General features: G+C 49.7%; 2 protein-coding genes across 11 annotated transcripts in view; both read left to right on the top strand.

Moving 5' to 3' along the window:
- Window positions 1-756: 756 nt before the first annotated feature.
- On the top strand, window positions 757-9,079 carry CDHR4 (cadherin related family member 4). 8 transcript variants are annotated; one of them, XM_032319921.1, is made up of 19 exons: window positions 760-1,430; window positions 1,762-1,946; window positions 2,072-2,234; window positions 2,309-2,400; window positions 2,930-3,040; window positions 3,669-3,772; window positions 3,977-4,113; window positions 4,399-4,582; window positions 4,679-4,883; window positions 5,094-5,187; window positions 5,504-5,707; window positions 5,788-5,927; window positions 6,150-6,300; window positions 6,388-6,608; window positions 6,841-6,983; window positions 7,929-7,985; window positions 8,087-8,174; window positions 8,398-8,425; window positions 8,922-9,079. In XM_032319921.1, exons 1-19 carry the CDS (start codon window positions 1,382-1,384, stop codon window positions 8,975-8,977), a joined length of 2,412 nt encoding a protein of 803 aa, XP_032175812.1. In that variant the 5' UTR covers window positions 760-1,381; the 3' UTR covers window positions 8,978-9,079. The 8 variants fall into 8 exon arrangements, 7 of the variants coding, with proteins under 7 accessions (XP_032175850.1, XP_032175812.1, XP_032175807.1 ...); XM_032319916.1 differs by having other exon boundaries at window positions 761-1,430; window positions 8,395-8,425; XM_032319939.1 differs by having other exon boundaries at window positions 762-1,430; window positions 4,679-4,832.
- A 1,898-nt stretch (window positions 9,080-10,977) lies between these two features.
- The window catches only part of IP6K1 (inositol hexakisphosphate kinase 1), a 62,748-nt gene continuing 53,091 nt past the window's right edge, over window positions 10,978-20,634 (top strand). For all 3 annotated transcript variants that reach the window (XM_032320062.1, XM_032320046.1, XM_032320054.1), the window contains exon 1: window positions 10,978-11,188. The gene's annotated coding sequence lies outside the window, so the exon portion shown is untranslated. The remainder of the gene's footprint in view (window positions 11,189-20,634) is intronic.

Below are 20,634 nucleotides of genomic sequence, written 5' to 3'. Positions count from 1 at the left end.
GATAGGGAAGCAGGACCCGCATGGGGACTAAGCAGGAGCAGCCAGGGAGAGGGGAGGAAACTGAGAGAGTGTGGGCACTTAGGAGCCAAGGGAGCAAGTGTCAAACACTGCCCAGGAGGGGAGACTGGAAAATGAACTGAACTTAGCAGTATGCAGATCTCTGAGGACTCTGGCAACGGCAGTTTTACAAAGAGAGCGACAAACTTGATGATAGAAGAGAGTGAGAGATGAAGAACTAGAAAGTGCGAGTGTGAACAACTTTTTAAAGATTGACATATGGGGCGTCTGGGTGGCAGTGGGTTAAGCCTCTGCCTTTGGCTTGGGTCATGATCTCAGGGTCCTGGGATCGAGTCCTGCATCGGGTTCTCTGCTCGGCAGGGAGCCTGCTTCCTCCTCTCTCTCTCTGCCTGCTTCTCTGCCTACTTGTGATCTCTTGCTGCCAAATAAATAAAATCTTTAAAAAAAAATAAAAATTGAGGGCACCTGGGTGGCTCAGTGGGTTAAAGCCTCTGCCTTCAGCTCAGGTCATGATCCCAGGGTCCTGGGATGGATCTCCGCCATCGGACTCTCTGCTCAGCGGGGAGCCTGCTTCCTCCTCTCTGCCTGCTTCTCTGCCTACTTGTGATCTCTGTCTGTCAAATACATAAATAAAATCTTTAAAAAATAAAATTAAAATTAAAAAAATAAAAATTGACATTTAAATATAATAAATGGACAGCTCTCAAAGGTACAGCTCAATGAATGTTAAAATCTATAAACACGTGTATAGCTGTCGCCCAGATCAAGGTATAGACTCTCCCCAGTGACTCCAGGAGGACACTTTGTGCCCCCTCCAGTTGATAGTCTCGAAGATAACCACTATTTTGATTTATATCACCATGGATTCTTCTTGCTCTTGGAATGTAGGCAACTTTTAAGAGATTTTGCTGATGGCTGGGCTCAGATTTATAGGCAGATAATGTTCTTAATGGTGAGAGGGGGTGGGCAACTGGAGTTTGGACTCTATGGCCTAGCAAGTCCTTAACCCAGTTTTCCTGGGTGCTGTGCTTGTGTCTCAAAGACTGCATGACCAAGACTTCCTTCCCTGAACCTGATTTCCCTACCAGAAGCTCGATCCCTTTCCCCTAACATTTCCTTTGGGTTATAGTAACAAATGGGAGAATTCACTGGAAGCAGTAAACCTTGGGGTTGCCCAGGCCTTGTAGTCCCTGTCTGGAGTCTGGAGCTCAAGTCACCAGGGATGGGCGGGGCTGAGACCTGGGAGGCCCAGGAGTCCAGCCTGCCCTGCGGTGTTTAAGCAACTAACCTGGCAACAGGGTAGGCCTGACAAACACGTCTGGTCTTCCGGAGTCTCCTCTGCTGTCTGTGTCTTCAGGCCATCATGGCCCTGCTCAGGCCCCCGCTGCTTCTGCTAGCTCTGGTTGTCTCTGGTGAGGAGTTGGTGGGTGGGGGAACCCACTTTTCATGCCCCAACACCCTCCACAGTACAGTGAAATAATGACTCTTCTCAGATAAGCTACCATGCAGGGCAGGGGCTGTGGGCCAAGCAAGGAAGGACAAAGATCTAACTCCCTGACCCTCATTCCTTATGGCTGCTTCCTCAACCAAGACCTCACTCTTGTTCAATGAGCTGAGTCATGGTTGGATGTGGGGGACAAGGAAGAGTTTTTGGCTGCTTGGTCCTGAGACGTGACTGGGCCCTGAAGCCGAAGGGCCAGCATGCGTGGGGGGCCTCCAGCCTGAATTGTCTCTTCCTCGTAGAACTCCACGGCCTGCCCTGGTTCATAAATGTCTCTGAGAGCCAGGGACCTGGTGCCATCCTTTACTCCTTCCCCATCAACTGCACGTCTTACGTGCCCACCCTGGAGTTGCTCTACGTGCAGCCACCAACCACCTTCTTTAACCCACCCAGCCTGAACAGGCAGCAGAAGACCTACATGGCCATGGTAGGGTCCTGGGCACAGATGGGAAGCATGGGGGGACAAGGGCAGGCCCTCAATTCCCCAAGCCAGAGGTAGTGTATGGGGATGGAGAGCCCAGAGTCCCACATGGCACTGCCCATCTGCCCCAGGTGACCTTAAGTAGCTCGGCCCGGCTGGATGCCCTGGCAGTGAATCACTACAGACTGCAGCTGCGGCTCACATGTGGCAAGAAAGTGTTGGAGGCACCCCTCTCCGTGAATGTGCACCGGGACCCTGGCCACAGCCCATGTGCCGGCCAATTTGCCAACCCAGGTGAGGCCAGGGGCAGCAGGCAGGGCTGGGTGGCACGGCCTGAGCAGAGCCTCCCTGACTTCCCCTCTGGCTAGGTGGGGAAATCATTCAGGTTCGGGAAACGGTCACCCCTGGAGCCCAGCTGTACACTCTGCTGCTCCCAGGCCTGCAACTCCAGCGTGCCCAGGTGAGCCCAGCACATGAGCAGTCAGGGTTAGAGGGAACAGCAGGATGGGGGAGGCACCTAGGGAAACCAAACCCGGCCCCTCCTTGGCCCAGCTCCTCTCTGGCCAAACACAGAATGCGGAGGGCCCCTTTAGTGTGTGCTGAGCCTCTGCATGAGGGGTGTTTCTGGAGAGAGTCACTGAGGGCTGCATCCCCCTGAGGACCATGGTTGTCCTGCAAGGACATCTCAGGGCTTGTGTTCTCTTTGGCTCTCCTCAGGGTTCTGAATTCTTCATGAAAACCCTGTATCACTCTTGGAATCCAAAAAAAGAAATGTCGTTTGAAACAAACAAACAAAATAATTGATTTAAAAGCAGAAAAGATTGAGGATCAGGGCCAGGAGTCAGAGTGGAGGTTGGGGAGTCACCCTGTGGTGGGGTATAGGAGCGTTGGGTGTGGGCAAGTACCAGCTGGGGTGTTGGGGGATTTCTACAGGGATGTGTGGGGCACTGGTGGTGGGGCTGGGGCCTCCAGCATCACTGTCCTGTCAGCTAAGAATCAACAGTGCCCAGGACCCTCCATACTTCCCCGGACCTTTCTCCATCAATGGGCAAGGCTGGCTGCTGGCACCATCCCAGGGCCTCAAAGGCCATGCTCCAAAGGTGAGCTAGACTTGGAACCTGGGGATACCCACGGATGGGGCATGCAATAGACAAGAGCCACCATTTCCTGGAGGTTTGTTTGTTCTTGGTCTGTGAAATTTTGCTGCCATGTTCAGACATAGCCCACATCTGTACCTGTTGCCACATGCTAGCTATTCTCTCACACTGACCTGGTTCTGTGCTGGGTTCTGGAGTTCCAGAAAGAAAAGGGATCCCTGGCTCTGGGAGCTCCCAGTGCCTTTAATAGGACTGAGAGTGTTCAGAGCAGTTACATAGGAAGAGAAAGTTCTGGGTAAAGTGGCTAGTCTGGAGATTAGAGAAGTTCCTTCTTTAAAACCTCCATGTCTTAATGATGGGCTCTTAGTAACTCTAATACGATGTCGCATTGTGAATGACTCAGATATCACACTTTTGGGGGCTGCTTGCATCCTAAAAGAAGAATTTATGGCCCCAAAGAATGGGACTCAAAGGAGTACCTGTCAGCAGAGTGACAGGTATTGGGGTGGAGTGAGGGTTGGGGCTCCTTGTCCATGGAGGGCCTGAGGCAGGGAGTGCCTACTGGAGGGAAGATTATGCAAAGACCTATAGTAGATACACTAGTCCTCTTCCTGCTCTGTGTGCACTGTAGGTCTTCCCGCTTGAGGTTTTGGTGAGCTTTGGCCAAAATCAAAGCTGCCACAGGATGCTGAAGGTGAAAGTTTTGCCTGATCCCTCCAGTCAGATCTCCTTCCTGTAAGGCTCCCTTACTCTGGGTACAGTGGGGGTGGCAAGGCATAGGCCCAGGGAATTAGGAGTAAGGTTAAGGTGTGGGGCTGCTGAGGCGTCCCCAGCTAGCTCCTGTATGAGGAAACTCCCGGGGGAGCGGCCTGTGGACAGGGCCCGGGGTGGCGTGAGCAGGCATGAGCTAGTGCTTACCCCCCCAAACTTTTTGTCCAGGGGACAGGCCCCAAATGTCACCATCCTGGAGGACCTGGCCCCTGGCAGTAATGTAGTTCAGGTTCGAGCCCGGGGCTTAGACGTGCGCTACGAAATCCTCTCCCCGGTGCCCTGCCCGCTCTTCTCCATCGGACGTGGTGAGGGGCACTGGGTGGTGGTGGTGGTGCAGCATACCCCTGCGGCTGGTCCAGAGTGACCCGTGCTATCTCCCCGCCCTCCTGAGAAATAAGGCTGGAGCCGGGGCAGACGGGGGCGAGGTGGCGTTGGGAGGCTGGACTAGAATTAGAGGAGAGGCTCGGAGGAGGTGGCCAGAAGGAGACGGCTCAGCGCCCACTCGGTGCGGTGGATCGGGTGGGATGATGGGAACCGGATCGAGCTGGGGGCGGGGCTAAACTCAGCATTCCCCACCCCTCCCCGCCCAGAGGACGGCGTGGTCCGCACCACCGCACCCTTGGAGTTGGCGTCTGCCCGGGGCGTGGCGGTCACTAGGCTTCAGGTGAAGGCCTATGAGCGGCGCAGGCCGTGGGCCAGCGTTGACCTCGATGTCACGGTGAACGTGCGTTCGGTCAACCGCTGGCCCCCGTGCTGCCTCCCAGCAATGCTGGTGTGAGTACACAGGAACCTAATCTAAGATATTGGGGGAATGGCCATGGCTTGTGGTCCTGTTCTACTCTTGCCTTGCCGCCCGCACTCTGCTCCCAGGACTGAAATCCCAGAGACCACGCCGGTGGGCACTGTGCTGAAAACCTTCACTTGCACTGATCCCGACTCTGCTGGCTCCCCCCTCGACTACGAGCTGCAGTTCCACAGCCCGCCTGGTCCAGCTAGCCTCTGCCTTCGAGGCAGGGCCTTGGAGGTGCCCAGTCCCGCCTACAGACCCATGTGCTGGGTGCTCCAGGACATGAAGGTGGAGGGTAGTGGGGGGGGGGGGCAAGGTTCTGTGGGAGCTGAGACCATGACGGTGAAGGCCCTGATGGGGGAGTCAATCTGCTTTGAAGTCCAGGAAGCAGAGGCTCAGGGTTGACTGTGTGTGGATGCCCTGACCTCATGCAGCCCAGGGTGGCTTTAGGCTCTCCCAGGCCTTGGCTTGGCCTCACTCTGTGGTCCCTCTGGCCAGGTGAATGCCACACTGGACTGTGACACTCCTGGGGCCTGCTTTCAGCATGCAGCCTCCATCCTGGTGCTCGATGGTGGTCAGCCCCTCATGACCAGTGAGTGACCATACCTAGGCCTGGACATTCAGGACAGGGTTGTTCTGTACCCCTCTCCCTATCCTCAAGATAGGGTCACCTCTTTTCCCACAGAAACCAATAGGGCAGGGTTGTCTCCATGTCAGACTCCTAGGGTGGGGCATTCTCGCTCCTCTCCTTGGCATCGCCCTCTCCACCCAAGGAATGCCTATTGCCCTTCCTTCCTCCAGACCCACTCCCTCCTTAGACCCCCAGGGAGGGCCCTGTCTCCCTCCTCAGACCCCAGGAAAGGGCTGGACACCCCAGGCCAGCTCCTTGACCACCCAATGGCCTCTAGGTGAGGTACCAGTATTGGTGATGGTGACTCCTGTCAATGAGTTCTCCCCAGCCTGTGTCCCTCGCACATTCCGGATCCGGGAGGATGCAGGGCCCCACACCCTGCTTGGCTCTGTGGTGGGCACAGACAAGGATTACCCACACAACAGCATCGAGTACTACATCTCTGGTGGGCCCACCACCTTCTCTGTGGACCGTCTCAGCGGTACTTCCGCGCCAGGGCTGGGATGCAGGGAGGGAACCGGAGCTGACTCTGCAGGCTGAGGCTGTGGGCACCTCTTCTAGGGGAGGTTCACCTCCTGGGATCTTTGGACTATGAGCTGCAGACACTGTACAGGCTCACTGTCCTGGTGACTGACCATAGCCAAGACCAGCACCCCACCCAGCGCCGCTCTGGCTCCTGCACCATTACCATTGAGGTTGAGGTAATTGAGCCCCGAGGCCTTGGAAACACTTGGCAAATCTTCCTCTGGCATTCTACTTCTTCCCAGGACTTAAGTTTCTTCCATTGGCTGGCTGGAGGGAAGTGGTGCCTCCTCATAGAAACCTCTGGGACCTGTTTCCTGACACCTGGCTCTGGCTGTGGTCAGGGGAGACTTAGGGGGACCAGCCTGGGGATTTGGGGTGATCTGGCTACCTTCCTGCAGGATGTGAATGACTATGCCCCCAAGTGTCAGCCCCCGTTTCAAGAACTCACCATCTACGCTCCTCTGGGCCATAGTGTGGAGGTAACCAAGGTGTCATGTTGGGTTCCTCAGGAGCCACAGCGTCGGGCCTTCTCCTACAGCATCGTGGGAGGTGAGGGCTGTGGGGGCTACTGGGCTGTTGGGGAAGGAGCAGGCCAACGCCAGCAGTAGTCCCCTACTTCTGCCACTTTGCTTTCAGGGAACAGTCAGAGCCGATTCAGCCTGCAAGGACCCATCCTGGTGCACAAGAGCATCACGTGGGGACCCCAATGGCCAGAGCAGCCCCATACTTATGAGCTATTGATCCGGGTGGCTGATGCAGGTCCCTCCATCCCCCACCTCAGCACCACAGCCACCGTCATTGTGCATCTCATTCCCTGGAGCACCAGCACAGTGACCACCCGCACCCACAGATCCCCAGTGAGGGGGGCCCTTTGGACCTTGGGAAGTGGGGAGAGAGGATCTTGAAGGGTGAGGAGACCCAGTTTTCCAGGCGGAACGATGGGGGAAGGCACTCCAGAGGGAGTCATTGAGTGTTAAGAGCCTAGTAATTCAGAAGAGCAACTCTGGGGTGTGGGGCAGCCCAACTCTTGGAGGGGTCTGAAGGCTGGATGATCAGGGCATTTTGGCAGGGCTGTGGCCCCCATTTCAGGTGCCTTCAGTGATGACACCCCTGCTCGTGACAGACGTGGAGGCTTTCTGGCAGCCGGAACCTTGGTTTGTGGTGGTGCTGACTGTGACAAGTGCCCTCTTTCTCTTGGCTCTGGGCTGGCTCTTCAACAGGCTCTTCCAGGGGTAGGGTTTCTATCCCTCTGCTCTCTGTCTCACCCCAGCCCACTAATGGACCCCATCCGTGATATGTGGTTTCACCAAGATTTGGTGACAATGCCCAAATTGCTGTGCAGGAAAACTCGTATTAATTCAGGCTGCTCTCCCTCCAGGGGTCTTCCGGTTAGAGGCAGAGAGGCACTGGGAGGAAGTTGTCTCCCGTATTGGCAGAGCCTGGTCTTGGAATGGGCTGGGTGTGGATGAGGCCCAGTATTTTGAGATTCAGAGTTTGTCATGCATTGGGCATTTATCCCTATTTCTTTCTTAAAGCTTTTTTTTTTTTAAGATATTATTTATTTGACAGAGAGAGAGATATCACAAGTAGGCAGAGAGGCAGGCAGACAGAGAGGTGGGAAGCAGGCTCCCTGCTGAGCAGAGAGCCTGATGCAGGGCTCGATCCCAGGACCCTGAGATCATGACCTGAGCTGAAGGCAGAGGCTTTAACCCACTGAGCCACCCAAGTGCTCCTCCCTACTTCTTTCTTTCTTTTTTAAGATTTTATTTATTCATTTGAGAGAGAGAGAGAAAGAGAGTACAAGCAGGGGGAGAGGCAGAGGGAGAGGGAGAATCAGACTCCCCGAAGACCTGAGACCCTGATATGTGGCTTGATCCCAGGGCCTGGAGATCATGGCCTGAGCCAAAGGCAGACACTTAATCATCTGAGCCACCTAGGCGCCCCTATTTATCCCTATTTCTTATCCCTACCCTTCACTTCAAACCAGACCTGCCCCCAAGAATGACTTTGTTTTGTGGGCACAGGACTGAATCCAGGAGAAGGTTGGGGGTAACAATGTGGGCATTGCATACAGACATCGGCTAGCCCCAATATAAAGGAACAGATAAATGGTGCTGGTTCCTGGAGCCAGCAAGTCTGCTGCCCTCACTGACTGGTCCCACCTCCTGGCATTTTAGGTTGGCCCAGATGCTGCAGTCACCAAGCAAATCAGCCCAGGCTCTGCTACTAAACAGGTCAGGCTCCTTTACATACCTCAATGCCTGAGAGTCCCTCTTCTTAAACTCAGGCTGGGACCAAGAGCCTTATCCTTATTCTTGCTCTTGCTTTGCCCTAGTATCCAGGGAACTGAGGAGTCCATTGAGGGGTTCACGGAGGCACCGAGGACAGAGATGCCACGGGCACCCAGCAGTGTCGTGAGCCTGGTATGCCAACCCACCATCCTGTATAGGGGGCACAGAGGCTGCTCCAGAGTACCCCCCTGTCAAGCCTGCCTCCTTGTGGATGGCTACCCCTGGTAGAGCCCATGGCAGCACCATCAGGATGAAGGAGACAGTGGGACTCCTGACCCCTTTGGGAGAAGACCTCCAGCCACTCCCTGGGGGCAGGGCTCAGCTCATTGCCCCCTCTCATTCTCCCCATCAGCAGCACTTCGATGGCAGAGCACAGGACTCCCGTGAGTCCCCCTCTTCCCAGACCACTCTCTACCTGGGTCCACTTTCTCTCCTTAGCCCATCTCAGCATCTCCTTTGACCACCAGGCAACCGCCAGCTACTCTTTCCCTGAATGGGGTCTGTTCTCACCCCCATTCACCTTTCAGCCAACGTTTCTCAAACACTTGTCAGACTTAGACCTGGTCTGGTTCCTGCCTATGGTGGAAAGGGTGGTGAGGGGAGGGGCCCTCAGATATTACATGGTCATCAGTGATTTCACCGTAATCCGGCCCTGGGCTTGGGGGCTGGTGTCCAGTCTGTGGGAATCAAGGGGGCTTCCTGTACATTTGAGCCAGACCTCATAGGTTGGCTGAGAAAGGAGGGAGGGAACATGCTGGATTGAGCAGAGGAGGGTCTCCCCAGGGGTCCTGGAATGTCTTCCCTACCTTTAAGGGAAGGAGGCTGTTCTGCTGAAGCCAGCAGTGCCCTCTCCTCCTCCTCCTGTTCATCTGAGCTCAGGTACAGGCAGAGAATACTTGTTCAACACGCTCACGGGAGCCCGGCGCTGGCTCTGAGGCCAAGAAGCTGCTTCACTGCTTCACTGCGTGTGGCAATCCTTCTTCCCATGATCAGCAGTTGAGACTGCAAGTTGATTGTATAATAAACAAAATTACAAACAGAAGAGTCCCAGGCTTGAAATCCACCTGTAGGAGAAGCTCTGAGATCTGTGTTTCTTTGTTCTCACTTGGAGAGTGCCTTGCCTTCTGGGAGCACTCTAGGGAGTAGTAAGATGATTTATCTTTTGAGAAGGCACTGCAGGATGTTCTGACTGACCATGATTAATGCAGAGGTGAGAGGCTGTTATCCTTGCTCGTGACGTAAGAGGCCTCTAGTCAGCCTGTCCTTTCAGAGACCACCTGCTCTAGCAGATGGGGAGGGCCGAGGAGTTTCCTTTCCCCATTGAACAGAAAATATTGTTGCTGTTTGAGGGCCCTCACCAACCTCCAGTGCCATTTGCAAACTGTGTAGGGGAGCTTTTCTTGGGAAGGATCTGGAACTTTTGCACTGACTTGAGAGTTGGTGCAGACTTGAGAACCCAAGGACGGATGGGTATGGAGGGATTGATGGTAGCCCCCTTCTGATGGGATCTTCCCATTTATTCCTAATCTGTTTCTTCTGGTTTCTTGGCTCTCAGCCCTCCCAATGCTGAGCTGAGTTGAGCTCTTGCACACAGCCAGGTGGCCTACAACAACTTGCAGGAATGCAGGTTCTGTTGGAGGTGGGGCTAGGTCACTCCCCTTGGCTGGCCTGGAATCAGGTCTCAGGTTACTGCCAGCTCTCCAAGAGGACCTCCTCTCAGGGTAGAGGTTACCTTTACTGAGATATCCCTAAGTTCTTTCAGTCTTCTCCCCTCTGCCAAGTCTGTGGACACAAGCCCTCTCAGGACAGTGGAGGATTCCCTTCCTAAGCCAGTTATGCTGTCCCAGGCCAGGGAAGATGCCGAGTGACTTTCATAGGAAAACCCCGCTTCATGGTGCTCCTGGCAAAGTGAGGGTGTTCTAGCTGGCCCCAGAGACAGCAACCTGATAGCAGGCTGTTATTGGAAGGTTATAGGCTGACTTTCCTGAGCATTCACCCAGGTCTAAGGGCTCATTGTTACCCTCGTTTTATAGATGGGGCAACTAAGTCTCAAAAGTCACATAACTAGCTAGTTCTGGCACTTGATGTGGTTCTAGATTATGTGATTGCATTTGAGCTCCTAACCCTGAAGCCAAGCCCGGAGTTAGGTGCTCTGTATGAGGAAGAAGGAATAACCATTTTCCTAGGACTTACAGCCTCTGAGACGTATCATGACAATCTAGGGCAAAAGCGGTGTCAGGCACTCAAGACAAGATGCTCTAGGGCAGGAAGAGGAGTTTCTGTTTTGTGCCAGGTTTTGTGCTGGGCACTGAACTCAAGGCGGCATAAAGATGAACGTGGACAATGGGCCAGGGACTGCTTGGGGTTAGCACACATGGCTGCACCTCGTCACTGATGAGAAGCAAACCTGGGGAAGCCGTTGGGAAGGGAGTATTATGCTTTGAAATCAGTAGGAGGAGGTACGAGATCCGGTGCCTCCATTTCCAGAGGTGGCGTGACCCTGGCCAGGCTTCCCCCTCTGAGCCTCAGTTTCCTCACCAGTAAACCTAGACAACAAGCCCTCTCTTCCAGGGTGGGTGACCAAAAAAGCATATAGCACACAGCAGGCGTTCCCTAATTGTGCGCGAGTGTGTGGGAACACGTTGTCGGCTCCGCAAAAAGGCTGCACACGCAAAAAGGCCAAGGGCGGTAGAGCCTCAAGAGTTGCCAGCAAAAGCTCTGCCGCCAGCAACTCCGGGAACAGCGCGCATGCGCCAGCCCTTGCCGTCACAGTCACGTCCTGAGGCATTCGGCAAGCGCCGTGAGAGGCAGGCTTTGACGGACAGGCCGATTGACCTGTCAGCGAGAAGCACTCTTCAAGGCGTCGGACAAAGAGGCTGTTGATTGGAGACATCCTCACCTGGGGCGGGTTCTTCGCCGTCCTGGTTACTATGACGCCCGGCCCCCGCCCCCTCGGCTGGCCGCCATCTTGTTGTTGATCCGTACCCAGTGGGCAGCGCCGGGAGCTGGACCGAGCGGCCGGTGTGGGGCCGCTGCTGCGGGGCTCATCCACCTGCGCTGCCTGCCGGGGGCGGGCCGAAACCTGGAGGCCCGGGGGGCCCAGCTCCCGTGGGGAGCCGTGGGCGCCTGCTGCCCGGGCCGGGCCGGTGAGTGACAGGAGCCGGGCCGAAAGACCGGCCTGACGCCGGCGGGGCGGGCGGCGGCGGGCGCGGGGCTGGAGCGGGCGCGCGCGGGGCCGGGGCATCCGCCAAGCATCGCTCGCACCGCTCGAGCGTCCTGACTGGCTGCCCGTGGAGCCTCCCAGAAGCCAGGGCCGAGGCCGGTGGACGGCCGCGGGGAGAGGTCTGAGAGCCCTGCGCCCAAAGGCCGGCCGGTGGTGGGGTAGCGGGAAATTATTTCCTCTGACCCGCACCGCTGAAACGTGTCCATTGCTCGCCTGGTGCTCTCGGGAGTCTTCTGTTGCTCCCGAGTGAGAAACACACACCTACCTCTTTCTTAGAGTGGTTCTTGCGAGTGTTTTTCACTTAGTTGAGAACTAAGACTAGACGAAGTAGGCTAAAGCCAGTGTCACGGCCCTGTGATTCTGGCAGAGCTCAGGCTCTGCCCTACGCCTGCCTCCTGTGCACCTTGGAGCTCAGTATGTGTTTTTTCCTGAAGAGCCTGCTTAAATAAGTCTATGATGTCCGAGTTTTATTTTGGAACACAATTTCTTTAGTTTCTGACCGTTTTTTGGACTTGTAGTAAGGTCTTTTTGCTCTAGAAGAAAGTAAATATTATGGTGATGACTTTGTTTTATCTCCTAAAGAGGTAGATGTTCTGCCCGTGTCATCAGGAGACAAAGGAAATGTAGGACTGTGTTACAATCAGAAAAGGAAACGAAACTTCTCTTTGTCGTTGTGGATGGTATGGAATTGTCAGATTAACTTTTAAGAGATTAAATGTATCTTGCCCAATTAAAACACTGTCAGGTCCCCTTCCTGTGAGGTTGGGAAGGTTATAGACCATGGGCAAGGTGTGCAGGTCTAGAAAGAGTTCTGAGTGCTCCAAAACACGGTGCTCTTTCCTGGTGGTCCCTTGGCTCCTTGGCACAGGTTCCTTGTATGTGGTTGTACAGAAAGCCTGAATGAAGTAAGTCAAACAACAACAGTACTTTGTGTGTTTGTGTCAGGATCCTGTCATCCTTGAATGTTTAATTTTGAAAGAAACCAGCTCCTTGATCAGGAGGTCCTTTTGGAGAAGGTACTGAATCCAAGGAGGCTGGCGGCCTGTTGCTGTAGTCTTACTTGTGAGAACACAAAAATTGTTCCTTGTATTTATATAATTCACCTGTAAATGTCAGCACTTTTAACTGTTATGAGCAATAGGCAGACTTGGCGGGACTGGAGATCCTACACTGAGGTCAGAAACTGCTGCAGGCTTACGGGATGAGATCTGATGTCCTAATCTGGCAGTCAAGGTGCTGCCACTCAGCTGGTCCCAGCCCACCTCTCCAGGGCTTATTCTAATTCCCATTAGCCAAATGATTTGCTAGACATTCCATACACGATAGGTACTTCCTTACACAGTTCTCTTGCAAGCCGAATGCAATGGCTTTTGCTTCTCTTTGGGATACCAGTTCTTCTTCATCTCCACTTCTCTTTTCTCCAGAGTCCAGCTCAGGTCCTCTTTATGAAACAGTCCCCAGACATTCCAGTCCTTGGGGGTACTCTGACGTGCAGTAGCATTATTGCCCTTATAGAAAAAAACAAAATAGTATTTGCTCTTTTTTTTTTTTTAAATAGATTGTATTTATTTGACAGAGAGATCATAAGTAGGCAGGCAGAGAGAGGGGGGAAGCAGGTTCCCTGCTGAGCAGAGAGCCTGATGTGGGGCTCGATCCCAGGACCCTGAGATCATGACCTGAGCCAAAGGCAGAGGCTTTAACCCACTGGCCATCCAGGCACCTCTAGTATTTGCTCTTTTTAAAAAATTTTTCTTCCTAAAATATTTATTTATTTATTTATTTATTTATTTATTTATTTGACAGGCAGAGATCCCAAGTAGGCAGAGAGGCAGGCAGAGAGAGAGAGGTGGAAGCAGGCTCCCTACTGAGCAGAGAGCCTGACTCAGGGCTCGATCCAAGGACCCTGGGATCATGACCTGAGCCGAAGGCAGAGGCTTTAACCCACTGAGCCACCCAGGTGCCCCGTATTTGCTCTTTTAAGAATATATTTTTTTGGGGGCGCCTGGGTGGCTCAGTGGGTTAAGCCGCTGCCTTCGGCTCAGGTCATGATCTCAGGGTCCTGGGATCGAGTCCCGCATCGGGCTCTCTGCTCAGCAGGGAGCCTGCTTCCTCCTCTCTCTCTCTCTCTCTCTGCCTGCCTCTCTGCCTGCTTGTGATCTCTCTCTGTCAAATAAATAATAAAAAAAAAAAAATCTTTAAAAAAAAAGAATATATATATTTTTGTTTCTTCTAAGACCTAACCCCTCTCCTACTATAAGGACTGTATTTTTATGTCTTGTGTTACATGTAGATGAGAACTAATTGTTTACAAGAGTATTATATTTGAGTTCAGAATACCTTCTGTATTTAAACAGGGAAGTGGACAGAATAAACCCATAGAAATGGGGATTTGGTGGTCATGGATCTCCACCTCTTACTGTGCCCGAAGTGCTTGCATCTCCAGTGCCTTATGGAAGCCCATCCTCAGTGCCGCAGGACAGAGGCCGAACTTGCTCAAAGTGCAGAACTGAAGCCTGAAAACAGAGTAATTCTGCATCGCAGAAGGGCCTGTGTGGTCCATCCCCTTCCTGGCTAAGATCCAGTATTGATTCTTGGGAAACATGCATTGGGTGAACATAGCACTGGATGCTGAAATTCTTAGACATTCTTCTTGGTTGGGTCTTGTTCTCACTGCCACCTTGGGCTGCTGTAAATGTGTCAGTATTATATCCTTCAGTGCTACCCTGAGACTATGGGGAGCCGTGATGGAAGAGCTGGGGAAAAGCTGCACAGTGTACACTCTGTCTCAGGCTTGGGACAAGGGAGCAGTTGGGGATTTTGTGTGTTTGTGTCACTCGATTTGTGCTTTTGCCCCCACTTTAAATTAGATTTTATTTTTCCTCCCCTATCACAGCAGGATTGGAGCAATGGATTCTCAGTGAGACAACCTAAGATATCTTGGTTCTTTTATGAAAAGTGATAGATCAAGACTTTCATTTGCTACTGTGGTTTGAAGTTGCACTTGTGTAGGAGGCATTGCAATGAGTTTTGATGGGAAAATGTGTTCTCTTGAGGGCTGGATCCCCGTTAGAGACTTTGTTTTATTGAGTGCTTAGCAAATTTTGCTGCTGATCTCTTCTGTTAAGGTTTCATTTGCGGGAGGGAGTTGGGATCATTTACTCCTGTCCCTTCATTTTATAGAAGGTGGGCAGTCTAGGTGAGTAGGTCTAGGACTGGACTGTCTCTCTCTCTTTTTTATTTTTTGGTAAAGATTTTATTTACTTATTTTACAGAGGAGAGAGTGCATTAGAGGGGGAGTGGCAGAAGGAGAGGGAGAAGTAGGCTCCCCACTGAGCAGGGAGCCCAATGCAGTTCTTGGTCTGGGATCACGACCGGAACTGAAGGCAGACACTTAACCGACTGAGCCACCCAGGTGCCCCGACTGGACTCTTTTCAAGATTAAAATTTGATGTCCATGCATAAAAGCAGTTTGAGAACATAAAAATCTGGGTGTGTTAGGATATGACACTTATGAACGACTTATTCTGTAATTGAAAGATCAGGTAATGACAAGTGTTGGTAAGGATGTGGAGAAATCAGAGCCTTCATACACAGAGAATGGTGTGAATGTAAAATGATGTAGTCAGGGAGGAGTTGGGTATTTTGTATATTTGTGCTTGTGGGTCTGTGCCTTTGTCAGGATTTGGGAGAGTCTGGCAGTTCTTTAAATGGTTAAATAGTTACCCTATGACTGACAAATCCCACTCCTAATTAATCTACCCAAGAGAAATGAAAACATGTCCACACAAAAACCTGTATATGAGTGTTCATACACAGTGTTACTTACAATAGCCAAAGGGGGAAACAACTCAACTGTCTTATCAGTTGGTAATGCATAAATAAAGCATATATACATACAATGAAATATTATTTAGCAACAAAAAAGAATGAAGTACTGATGCATACCACAACATGGATGAACCTGGAAAACACGTGAAGTGAAGGAAGCCAGATACAAAAGATCACATATTTTTCCATTTATACGAAATATCCAGAATAGGCAAATCTATAGAGATAGGAAGTAGATTAGTGGTTGCTTAGGGCTTGGAGGTGGATGAGAGCATAGGGGAATGATAGATAAGGTTACGGAGTTTCTTTTTGAGGTAATGAGTATGTTTAAAATTGTAGTGATAGTTGTGCATGTCTCTGAATATACTAAAAGCCATTGAATTGTGCACATTAAATAGGTAAATCATATGATTATAATTCAAAGCTGCTATGAAAAATAACTTAGGTGGGTATTTATATTCACTAGTTTAAAGAAAGATAACATACAAGTAACAAGAAGAAATAAAAAAGGATCATCCTTTAACTTCCCTGTGTTTTAGTGTATAACCAGGCTTTTTTCCCCCCTCTGACTTTAGTTTTTACAAAAATGAAGTAATGCTGTACATCCTGACTTGTACCTTTTTGCAGTCAGCAATATATTATACAAACATCTGTGTTGGTAAATGATGCATTTACATCACTGGCTAACTGGCAACAAATTTTGGGAAGTGGAATGTAAGGGCATTGAATAGAGAGGTAGGACCTAGGGTGATCTATCAAGCACAGGTCTTATCTAAAGGGTTACAGCCAGTTGGGTTACCAGATCTTGTGATTCTTTTTTTGTTGTTGAGATTTTATTTGTTTATTTATTTGAGAGAGAATGAGTGAGCGAGAGAGGGAGACCTCAAATTGGAGGGGAGGGACAGAGGGAGAGGAGAAGCAGACTCCCCGCTGGGCAGGAAACCCAACATGGGGCTTGATCCCAGAACCCCAACATGGGGCTCATTCCCAGAACCCTAGTATCCTGACCTGAGTTGAAGGAAGATGCTTAACTAACTGAGCTACCCAGGTGCCCCTTGTGATTTTTTTTTTTTAAGAAAACAAGAAATCTGAATTTTTATGTTAAGTTTCCTGATTTTTTAAAATTTGGCAATGAATTAAGAAAATTTGAGCCCCTTAACTGGTTAAAGAAAATCCTTTGCAGATCAGAAATGGCAAAATATTTGAATTGCCGTTGTGTCCATTCCCAGTGGACAAGGTGACACTCTGCCTTCTGCTTCAGCTTTAATATTGTAGACAAGTGTCCTTTTCATGGTCTTTTTAGTGCCATGGTTTTTCATATTTTTGTGTTTTTTGTTGGGAATTTTGCCTTTTTTGGCGGGGGCGGGGAGGGGGCACGGGATTTTGCTGTTTAAAATGTCTCTCAAGTGTAGTGCTGATAAGCTGTTAATCTTCCTAAGCAGGAGAAGGTTGTGATGCCTCTTATGGAGAAAATACGTGTATCAGATAAGTTTCATTTGAAATGACTCACAGTACTGTTGGCTGAGAGTGCAGTGTTAATGTGGCAACAATATCCAGTAGTCCCCCATTATCTGCAGGGGATCCTTTCCAGGAACCCCAGTGGGTGCCTGAAACGGGGGATGTTACTGAACCCTGTATGTACTATGTTTTTGCTTATACACACATACCTGTAACAATTAAAACAACATACTGTAATAAAAATTACACGAATATTGTCACTCTCTCACAGTATCTTCTTATACTCACCCTTATGATGATGTGAGATGATAAAATGCTTGAGTGATAAGAGGCAGTGAGGTGAATGATGTAGGAATTGTGACGGAGTGTTAGGCTACTACTGACCTTCTGACCATACCTTAGGAGGAGGACCATCTGCTCTGGACCGTGGTTGACTCTGAGTGATTGAAACTGTGCAAATAAAAAAAAAATGGATAAAGGGAGACTAGTGTATATTAAACTGTCTTTAAACAGAAACATACGGGGCACCTGCGTGGCTCCAGCATTGAGCGTCTGGTTTCAGCTCAGCTCATGATCCCAGGGTCCCAGGATCTAGCCCTGCATCAGACTCCCTGCTTGGCTGGAAGCCTGCCTCTCCCTCTGCCACTCCACCTGCTTGTCTTCCCTCTCTCGCTGTGTCTCTCTCTGTCAAATGAATTACTAAAATCTTAAAGAAAAATACAGAAACATACAAGGTTATATATTATATGTATGTAGCTCTGGAAGGTTATGAATTGATTGGTTGACAAAAATGTGACTAAAAGCTCACAGAAATCTAACCCTGTATTTCCCTTAGTAGTGGCGGCTTGGTATTTGCCAACTTGGTGTTAGCAGTGACTTAGTAGAATAGAACTACTGGAATAATGAGAAGTTTTTGTATCTGGCTTCTTTTGCTTAGTATGAGTTTTTGAGGTTCATCCATTTTGTTGTGTTCCTTTTTATTCCTGAACAGTATTTTCTCTTACGGTTATACCATTTGCTGATGCGCATGTGGGTTGTTGCCAGTTTGGGACTATTATGAAGAGAGATGCAATAGATGTCCTTGTACAAATCGGTGTGTGTACAAACCTTCATTTCTTTTCAGTATACATCTGAGAGTAGAATGGCTCTGACTCCCAGACTACATCAGTGGGACACTGTTTCAGGAAAAGTTAAAAAGCAGTCCTATGGGCCTTTGGCCCTGGGCCCAAGTTTTGTTGTTACTCCTCCATTACATTTCTCCACTCCAGGCTTAATTTTCTGCTTTTACCTGATTTCCATATCTACCTATACTGAGTTAAGAACTAATGATACTCTATTGAGGTGGCAGGTTGAAGTAACCAGGAACTGTTTATTACAAGTGGACACTAGCTTCTAGATGGAGGGAGTTCTGTTTCCTTAGAACTTAGATCAGTGCTTGTCATGCTTCTGGATTTCTTTTTTGGGGGGGGGGGGTCGGGGAAGAGTGAGTGCACATGCAAATGGGGGAGAGGAAGAGAGAATCTTTTTTTTTTAATTTTACTTTATTTAAAAATTTTTTTTTTCTTTTTTTAAATGTTTAATTTATTCATTTGAGAGAGAGAGAGAGCAGAAGCAGGGGGAGAGGCAGAGGGAGAAACAGACTGCTCCGCAGAGCGGAGAGCCCGATGCGGGACTCGATCCCAGGATCCTGAGACCCTGACTTGAGCTGAAGGCAGATGCTTAACCATCTGAGCCACCCAGGCATCCCTATTTTACTTTTTAAAAAAAAAGATTTTATTTATTTATTTGACAGACAGCGGGAGAGGGAACACAAATAGTGGGGGAGTAGGAGAGGGAGAAAAGCAGGCTTCCTGCTGAGCAGGGAGCCCCATGCAGGGCTTGATACCAGGACCCTGGGATCATGACCTGAGCCAAAGGCAGATGCTTAACAACTGAGTTACCCAGGCGCCCTGAGAGAGAATGTTAAGCAGGCTCCATGCCCAGTAAGGAGCCTGGAGCGGCGCAGGGCTGAATTTCATGACCCTGAGATCATGACGAGTTGAAGTCAAGAGTCAGACGCTTAACCAACTGAGCCACCCAAGGGCTCCTGGATTTCTGCTCATTGATGCAGACCAGGAAGTTTCTTTATTCACAGTATTCCCAGAATTCGTCCTTCATTTCTCTGTGGAGCCTGGCCTTGGTGATTTTTGCCTTTGCAAGTGTTCAGGTCCAGTTGCCACAGTGGACATTGCTTCTTTAGACTGTGAATCATACGGCATTTATTTTGCTACTTTAAAATGTTGCATGGGGACACCTGGGTGGCTCAGTTGGTTAAGCAGCTGCCTTCGGCTCAGGTCATGATCCCATCATCCTGGGATCGAGTCCCACGTCGGGCTCCTTGCTCAGCAGGGAGCCTGCTTCTCCCTCTGCTTCTGCCTGCTACTCCGTCTGCCTGTGCTTACTCTCTCCCCACCTCTCTCTCTGATAAATAAATAAAATCTTAAAAAAAAAAACTAAAAAAAAAAATAAAAATAAAATGTTGCATGTGAATTTTAATTTTAATTCACATGCAACATTTTAAAGTTTGAAGCTTCTTTGTCTGATAATCTCCCATGTGTAGTGTTAGAAAATTAGCACCAAAGAGAGGGTCATCTAAGGGTTCTAGATTTTCATTTCTGAGAGCAGCACACAGTGCTTTTGATGAAGAGTGTTCATCCCTTAAATCCACCCACACCCACACCCATTAAAAGTCATTTCCAGGGGCGCCTGGGTGGCTCAGTGGGTTAAAGCCTCTGCCTTCAGCTCAGGTCATGATCCCAGGGTCCTGGGATGGATCCCCGCCATCGGGCTCTCTGCGCAGTGGGGAGCCTGCTTCCTCCTCTCTCTCTGCCTGCCTCTCCGCCTACTTGTGATCTCTGTCTGTCAAATAAATAAATCTTAAAAAAAAAAAAGTCATTTCCACATTTTGCCTATTCCTAGCTCTGTTTGGCATATTGCATTCTGTTTCACCATTGACTGCTTGGGCCAATGGTCAGTGACTAGTTTCTTGGTTATCAGAGTCCTCTTTTAAAGCTTCCCAAATCTCTTAAAGAATTAAATTGATTCTAATGGAGCTGCTGAAATGGTATGTTCTTGATGGAAGGTAAGGTGGGGATTTAAGAGGAATGAAACTTTTATGTGGGAGTTGGTTGAAGTAAGAAAATTAAACTTTTAAAACTAACTAACCTTCTTTCTTTCAATTTTATTTATTTGATAGAGACGCAGCAAGATAGGAAACAAGCAGGGGGAGCAGGAGAGGGAGAAGCAGGCTTCTCGCAGAGCAGGGAGCCTGACGTGGGGCTCCATCCCAGCACATGGTCCTGGGATCATGACCTAAGCGGAAGGCAGACGCTTAACAGCTGAGTCACCCAGGCGCCCCAAAACACTACTGCTTTAGAGGGCATTTTATTAAAAATATTAAGTATCTTTATTTATTTATTTATTAAAGATTTTAATTTATTTGAGAGCAAGCTCAAGAGCACGAGCTGGGAGAGGGACATTGGGAGAGGGAGAAGCAGACGTAGGGAGCCCCAGGACTCTGAGATCGTGACCTGAGCTGAAGACAGATGCCTAGGTGGCTGACTAAGCCACCCAGGTTCCCCAGTGTCTATATTTATAGTTCATTGTAGTTCTTACAGTTTGTTAGGAGAGAGAACCAATATATGAAATTCCTCTCACTTGATTGGGATCTTTATTTCCTGGTGTGCCTGGTTTTTTTTTTTTTTTTAATAACTAAGTGGATGAGAAAAAATTTCTTTTTTAACAGCTCCATGAGACAAGCAGTAGTACATTCATTTTACGGTGGAGGAAAATGAGAAAAATACATTTAGGCCACAGAACTAGGGAGTCTCAGTGCTTGAACAATGCCCATGCCTTGTCAAGGCTCTGCTTTCCAGTGTTAATTTAAGCACAGATGTTATTTTCCCTCAAATGATTAGTTGGCCCTATTAATTTTTTTTCTTTCAGAGTAATTTATTAAAATACATATAAATAAAATACATATGCATATAAATACATATATTTATAAATACAGGTAAAATACATATAAAGTGGACAGAATTTGAT

Source organism: Mustela erminea, chromosome 1 (assembly GCF_009829155.1).
Source record: "Mustela erminea isolate mMusErm1 chromosome 1, mMusErm1.Pri, whole genome shotgun sequence".
Classification (NCBI taxonomy): domain Eukaryota; kingdom Metazoa; phylum Chordata; class Mammalia; order Carnivora; family Mustelidae; genus Mustela; species Mustela erminea.
Note: the sequence above shows the minus strand (reverse complement) of the source record. Positions and strands in the feature narration are given on the sequence as shown.